Raw genomic sequence first — 8,090 nt, 5'->3', positions numbered from 1 at the left:
CTCCCTTTGGTAAATGAATATCATTGTAAATCTGAAGACCATATTGTTTGTGCTCTGTTCAAAACTGAAATATTGGTCATGATTCAATTCCAGTCCAAATTCAGGTATGTGATCTTCCATCTCTCTCTGCATGGGTCTAGTGTCTTTACTAGCCTTTCAAGATGATCTTGGACAGTTGCATGTGAAAGGCAGAGAACAAGGGTCAAAATATAGCCTAGTGCTGGAGTTGACAGACTCATTTATAGAAGCTGATGTTGTTCAGTAGAGAAGTAACTCTCCTTTTATATAAAGTCTGGTGTTTTCTAAGTAATATTATTTTCCATGTTCTTCTTTAGTGGATATTATTCTTTTTCAGAATTAGCATAAAGGTATATATTTTATGTTCAGGTTATTTATAACCTGAATATGAATTAAAATGAAGGAAGTGATATCTCAAAGTATAGGTGTATATTTACTGAAAATACATATTTTTTTCAAAATGGAGTAATAGAAATGCCCCCTCCATCAAAAGGCTTAAAGGGAGCTTGTTATCTTAATGATTTGTATCACCTGATGAAATCAGGTCATATAAATTAACCAAAATAGATACAGAATCAACAAGAGTGTTGAAAATAGAACAAGAGTTTTATGTCTTTAAAATAAATTTAAATTACTTATCTTTTAAGAATTTCACAAGCAGATATTGTATTTATATCACTACAACCTCTTCTCCCCGCCATGAAACCCCAGCCATGCCCACCTCCATCTTAAAGCCCCACAATTTGACTGTGGAATCTTGACATAAGAATAGAATCATGTCAATTATGAAGCCTTCGTGTCTGTTTTCTGATGTTTTCTGAAGCAGAGTGTAGATGTGTCACATTGGAATGCTTGTGGTTTCCTCCCCAAACAACCCAGGTGTATAAAAGGCCCTTGGCAGATTGTGATGTCCAGACTCAAGAACCTACTACCAGTCCATAACTGGCACTCACTCCTGACAACATGTGTTACTATGGTGGATACTGTGGATGCCTTGGCTATGGCTATGGAGGCCTAGGCTCTGGCTATGGCTGTGGCTATGGCTGTGGCTATGGCTGTGGCTATGGTGGCTATGGTTATGGCTGTTGCCGCCCACTGTGCTGTAGAAGGTACTGGTCCTATGGCTTCTACTGAGGAGTTTTTTTAGGTGCTCATACCACCTTGCATCATATCACAAGTTCTTTGAAATCATCTTAAATTACAACCTTATACTAAACTATCTGAAGAAAAATATATAAAACACAGCATGCTCAATTTGCAAAGAAGTTCTTCATTGTCTTCATAATGCCTTTGAAAATGAAACCCAGTTAGATTGCTTCATGCTAAAATATTTTTTAAATAAACTGTTTCATTGAAAACATTGACTTCTTTTGTTTAACAGTCTCCATCTATATGAAATGTATGTCTTTGTATTCCTGTCTGCTAGGTCATAAGAGTTTGAGTTTTTGTAAGTAAATAGAGAGAAAATGTGGGAGGAGTAAGAAAAAACGGAGGGAAGCATTTGTTTGTACATTTATGTATTGATAGACATTTTGGGTTGTTTACATATCTTTGTTTTGTAAGTAATGCCACAATGAATTTGGTAGTAGAGATATTTTTCTGAGGTCAAATCTTTATGTCTTCTAGATAACATTTCAGAAGTGTCACATGTTAGCTCTATGAATATTTGAGTAAGAGGCTACAATGTTGTTTTCTTTAATTGATGTCAGCATTCACATTCTCAGAGAGGAGAACATTCACTTTCTTTCACAGGTTCTGTTACTCATTTTCTTCCTTTGTTTCTTTTTAAAAATTTATTATTTATGTATTCACATACCAAACACTGCCTTCCCACAGAGTCCCTTACCCCTCCCTGCTCTACTCCTCTGAGAGGATGGGGCCCTGCCTGGGTACCCTTCCATTCTGGCACATTGAGTCTTTACAGGATCAGGTGCATCCTCTCCCACTGTGGCCATACAAGGCTATCTTGTTGGGGAATGGATTCCACAGTCAGGCTACAGATTTAGGGACAGTTCCTTCTCCAGTTGTTGGGGAACCCACATGAAGACTGAGCTGCAAATCTGCTACAGACGTGCCAGGAACCTAGATCCAGCCTGTGTATGCTCTTTGGTTGGTGATTCAGCCTCTAAGAGTCCCCCAAGGGTCTAGCCCAGTTGACTCTGTTGGTCTTCCTGTGCAGTTTCTATCCTCTTAAGGGCCTTCAATCCTTCCCCAAACTCTTCTATAAGAGTCCCCAACCTCCATCCAAGTTTGACGGTGTGTCTCTAAATCTGTTTCAAACAGCTGCTGGGTAGAGGACAATGCTGCTAGATTCCTGTCAGCAATCATAACAGAGTATCATTAATAGTGTCAGGGATTGGTTCTTGCCCATGGGATGGGTCTCAAGTTGGGTATATTACTGGTTGGCCTTCAGTCTCTGCTCCATTCTTGTTTCTGCATTTCTTATAGACAGGACAATTTGAGGTTGAAAGTCTTGTGGGTGTGTTAGTGTATGTATCTATCCACTGGGAGTCCTGCCTGGCTATAAAAGGTGGCCTCTTGTGGTTCCATGTCCCAAGTGTCAGGCATCTTAGCTAAGGTCACCTGCATTGGCTCCTGGGAGGGTCTTCATCCCAGGTCTCTGGGACTTCCTAGAGATTGACAGTTCAACCCATGGAAGTTGCAGATTTCCATTCATTCTCTTGTCCCTTGGCATTCTCACCTGTCTCTCCCCATACCTGATCCTGACCCCCCCACATTCCCCTCCCAATACTCTCTTTTACCTATTTCCCTTCTTTCTTCCCTCCGCCTCCTATGACTATAGAGAAAGTAGGAAATAGCATTGAACACATTTTCTTTCTAGTAACTATTTTATTGACAGATGTTTGCTACAGTCTCATAGTGATTTTGATTTATAATTTTGAGATATTAGTGAAATGAAATCTTATTTCACCCTTTGGTCCCTGTAGATGTTCTTTTGAAAAATGTCTAGTTCAAACTCAGATTTTATTAACATCAGCTTACTTTCTACCTGCTGCTGAGTTATAGATATTATGTAGAAGTTCTGGTTTGTAATCTCCTATTTCTTGTATATGTTTGTATTCTTTTGCACTTATGGATTCTTCTGTTGTGTAAAAGATTCTTAGTTGGATACAATAAGACTTTCCAATTCTCATCTGCTTTGGAAGTCATAACTAATTGATTCTGAGACTAAATATTAATACTTTCAGAATTTCAGAAGATGTATTTGGTTTTATCATTGGTCTCTCCAATTCCCTCCCAGATCCATCCTGTTTTCTGTTCTTAACCATACAACTGTGAGGGCTCCTCCTCCTCCTCCTCCTCCTCTTCTTCCTCCTCCTCCTCCTCCTCTTCTTCTTCATTCTTCTTTCTTCTTTCTTCTTTTTCTCCTTATCCTTCCTCCTCCTCCTCCTTCTTTTATTTATTTTTATAGTTATCCATTTCCAACTTTGAAATAACTTTGAAAAACTGAAAATTAACTTTGAAAAATTATTTTTGAGATAATAATATAATTAAATTGAAGAATAATTCCTTGTTTGAGTTATGCTGCCTACATACTCTGGAATATGTGATCATCTATGAGAGCATGATTGACCTACCCAGGGAGTCATGCCTAAAGAAAACTGACTGTCCATCTTCTAAGAGTTATCAATGGCCAAAATTTCTTAGCTAGTAGGGGGTCCTTGTGCTCACCACCTTTCTCCATGCTGGGATTTTGCCTGATTTGAGCTGGCACAGATCTTGTGCTGATGTGTGAAAATGTTCTGCTATATCTGAAAAGCACTGTTGTATTTATTCACGGCCTCTTGCTTTTACAATCCTCTGTTCGATCTTCTGTAAACAAAGATGCCTGATCTTTGGGAGGATAGAGTATGATATAGAGGTTCCATTTATGGCTGAGTATTTTGCAGACTCATACTATGCACATTAATCAGTTTGTGAGAATTACCATCTATTTCAGAAAGAAGCTTCTTTAAAGAGGATTTGAAGATGCACCAGACAACGGGCTTAATGACAAGACATTGGTACTCTTTAATATTGTTGTGTTCATTTAGCAGCATAATAATTGTAGGTTTCCCCTAAGTCCAAACACGTCTTGGCCTGACAATGGTGCCAGATCTGTATTTCATCTTATTGTGCTCTGAACCCACTCAGAAACTAGAAGCTTGCCAGGCCAGCTGTTAATGTAGCTTACAGGATTTACAGCTGCATAAGACTCATGACAAATTTCTCCCCTATGAATTCATAGAAGCTTCCAGAACCGAGGAGGCTAACTAGCAGGGATAAATCATTCATATTGATTTTCCTTTTTTCTGTGGCTCATGAATTTGGTGTCTTCAGCAATAAAGTCTTATCAAGTCTTAAAAACTAAAGAAGAGGATTGACAAAAGAGTGTATAATTTGAGATCTATGGGGTCTCTATAGCCAACAGTTTTAGGAAGAGCAACCCATTCTTGCCAATTAGTTATTTCTTAGCCTGTAGGATCTTACCTTTAGATTCTCCTCCTTCCTGCCCCTACCTCATTCCTGTTCTATCTTTTTGGCCTCATGCATTTATACATTTGTTCCTCTTGATTCTATCTTTACTCTCTTCAAAGCTCTGTACTGCTCCCTGCATTATATATGGCTTCCTCATAAAGCTGAAGCTTCAGTACAGTAAATGATTCCATCATTTGAGTGATGAGATATCCTATATAATGGAAAAAGAACTTCAATGGATATACAGCCAATAGAAGCTTAGTATTTGAAATACACAAAGAACTCAAGAAACTAAACATCAAGAAATCAAACTACTCAATTATAAAATAGGACATGGAATTAAACAAACATATTTCAAATGCTGAACTCCAAATGCATGAAAAATATTTTAAATATGTTCATTATTGTTAGTCATCAGTGAAATAAGAATGAAAATAACTTTGGAATTTCTTCTCATTTAAGTTAGAATGGCTAACATGAAAAACACAAGTGACTATAAATGCTGGTTTGGATTTGGAGAAAGAAAATATGTATTTGTGACAGGTGGGAGGGCAAGTTAGCTCATTCAGTATAGAAATCAGCATGGGGATTCCTCAAAAATATAGAAAAAGATCTACTTTGTTCAACTTAACTAGGATATATATATATATATATATATATATATATATATATATATATATCACAGAAATATCTGCTTATTCATATTTATTGCTGCTCTATTTGCAGTATCCAGCCCATGGGGGCACCCTAGACAACCATCTACATATGAATGGATAACAAAATGTGTTATATTTATTCCCTGTGGTATTATTTAGCTGTTAAGAAAAATGAAATTTATTCAACTTTCAGGTAAATGGATAGAGTTGAATATATGTATTCTGAGTGAAGTAACCCAGACTCACAAAGTCAAATGTCAAGGTTTTTTATCCTTTCTAAATATTACCTTTGAATCTTCATATATGTGAGTTTATTTGGAATACATCAGGCAGTTTTACACAAGTTTTGTGTATTGAAATGTACCTTAAGTGCTTTCATTTAAAATTTTATTTTTTTTATATTATTTGTTTTCAGATATGGACTCTTTAATACATATAGTCTCTAAACACGCAAGAATGATTTTGTTGAATAATGATTATAATTTTATCCCTGGTAATATTTGTGGGAACAAAAATTTTTAGGTTAGCAGGTGTAAAATCAGAGGGAAATTGTCTTCTCATGAAAAATCTAATAGGCATATTTATCATGATGTGATCTCATTTGCATATATTTTTTGCATAACAGAGACTGTTACACTTCCTGAACTAAATGTGTTTGCTAAACATATTTTATTATATATAATAAATTTAAGAAATGTATAAAAAGCTCAAGTCAAAAAGAACTTTACCTTCCAATGAAGGCTTTTTTACTCCCAGTGAGTGGTTCTCTCACTGACCAGCAACCAGTGAATCCTAGGCACCCTATTTTCTCACCAATGTGAGGATATGAAGCTTTTTAAGTAGGTTCAAGGGATTTGTCCTAAAGCTTTTACACTTTCACAGCAGGTATTCTTTTCTGATAAGACATCTCTCTAGATGTCTGGTAAACTGATAAGGTGGTGCCTTACTACTCCGGCTAAGGCATGCGTGAGGGCACGTGTGTGTGCCTTTGGTTACAAAACAATAAAATGCTAATCAAAGTTGACTTTGAGTTACCTACACAGTTGTAGTGCATTTCACAGTAACATCTACAATACCATCACCTGGGCTCACATAGAGAAACATACAGTTTCATATATTCTCACATATATTCTCACATGGAGAATATATTCTCCCATGGAGAACATATATTCTCACATGGAGAACATACAGTTTCTGCACATAAAATGGTATTTTATTTCCTGATGATTAAAAATAAAACAAAAAAACAAGGAGGCAAACAATACCCCCAGGAATGTATCCAAATATAATAACTCTAGCTACCAAATTATAAATAATATAATCAATAATTAGCTTACTGTTCATGGAAAAAATGGCAGGAGGAGTCCTCCATGTAAGACTGATTCCAAATAACACCAAATAACAGGAAAGAAAATAAAGACCTTCCTTGGGGTAATAAAACAAAAAAGTGTAGAAAGGATAAAATAGAAAACAATTCAATGATTTGTATTATCTGACAAAATTATGTCATGCATTCTCTCACATAAAATAAAGAATGGTTCAAAGTTTTGACAACTGAATCAGGATGCACAACTTGACCATGGAACCTGATGTAGGAACATAATTATACAGTTATGCAAACTTGCGTACCAATAAAACATAACACTTGTGATGTTTCTGAAGGGCAGTGGAGACATGTGTGATGCTGCAATTCCTGTGGTTTTTGCCAGCAACTGCCCAGGTGTATAAAAGGCTGTTGATGATTGGTGTCATTCAGACTCAAGAAACTTACTGCTGTCTTCAACTGAACACCAATAATCCATTTCTACTTACTGACACCATGTGTTACTATAGTGGATACTATGGAGGCCTGGGCTTTGGCTATGGTGGCCTAGGCTATGGCTATGGCTGTGGCTATGGTGGCTGTGGCTGTGGCTATGGTGGCTATGGCTATGGTTGCTGCCGCCCACTGTGTTGTAGAAGATACTGGTCATATGGTTTCTACTGATGGATTTCTACAGTTTCCCAGCCTGTTGGCTGTAACCTGCTGTCTTACTGGAAGTACTTACAAAATTTCCCACATCAGAAATCCCTGAGTTCAACACTCCCATCTGTCGTCTCACCTTCAGCTGGACTGGAAGATAGCTTGCAAAGAAGTTCTTCATTGTCTACATAATGCCTTGTAAAATGTGAGCCCGTTTGACTCTTAACTTTTGTGTAAAAACAAATGCTTTTCAATAAACTATTTCATTGAGAATATTTGTTTATACTTGTATTTAAAATTCTCCATCATTCTGGGATATATGTTTATGTATTTGTGTCTACTTTGTAACATATTTGAGGTTGTTTGTGGATAGATGGCAGAGGATTAGGAGAAGAGAAGGGAGGAAACAAAGTAGGAGAAGGAGGTATTTCTTTTCAACATTCATCTATTGCTACACATTTGGGTTGTTCTCATATTGTTTATTTATTATTAAACAACACAAAATTGTTTTTATTTATAATTAAGTTTGATTTTGCTGTGAAATAGAAATGAAGTTGATGAAGTGTCATCTCCTTCATTTTTAAAAATTTAATTTTATTTTTATTTTCATTACTTTTTTTTGAGAATTCCAAAAAATATAATTTGATCATATTCACCTTGGTCTCCTCCTCCCAAGTCCAAATCCCCTTCCCTACTCATCCAACATTGTATACTCTTTTAAACCAAACCAAACCAAACCAAACCAAACCAAACCACAACAAGAACAACAACCCCTAAAAACAGTTTGTGTTGTCCATGTAATTTTGGTTAGATGTCCATCCATTACGTCTTGGTCTACCCACCAAAGATTGCATTCTTAAAGAAAACTGACTCTCTTTCTTTGTCTCTCTCTGTCTCTCTCTTTCTGTCTCTCTCTCTGTCTCTCTCTCTCTGTCTCTCTCTCTCTGTCTCTCTCTCTGTCTCTCTCTCTGTCT

The 8,090-nt window shown here is 36.6% G+C and overlaps 2 protein-coding genes across 2 annotated transcripts; both read left to right on the top strand.

Moving 5' to 3' along the window:
• The first annotated feature begins 981 nt into the window (after positions 1–981).
• LOC114611591 (keratin-associated protein 20-2-like) lies at positions 982–1,152 on the top strand. Its single transcript, XM_028756306.1, has one exon. It carries the CDS (start codon positions 982–984, stop codon positions 1,150–1,152), a length of 171 nt encoding a protein of 56 aa, XP_028612139.1.
• A 5,820-nt stretch (positions 1,153–6,972) lies between these two features.
• LOC114611587 (keratin-associated protein 20-2-like) lies at positions 6,973–7,140 on the top strand. Its single transcript, XM_028756301.1, has one exon. It carries the CDS (start codon positions 6,973–6,975, stop codon positions 7,138–7,140), a length of 168 nt encoding a protein of 55 aa, XP_028612134.1.
• Positions 7,141–8,090: the final 950 nt, after the last annotated feature.

Source organism: Grammomys surdaster, unplaced genomic scaffold (assembly GCF_004785775.1).
Source record: "Grammomys surdaster isolate TR1022 unplaced genomic scaffold, NIH_TR_1.0 126118, whole genome shotgun sequence".
Lineage (NCBI taxonomy): Eukaryota > Metazoa > Chordata > Mammalia > Rodentia > Muridae > Grammomys > Grammomys surdaster.
Note: the sequence above shows the minus strand (reverse complement) of the source record. Positions and strands in the feature narration are given on the sequence as shown.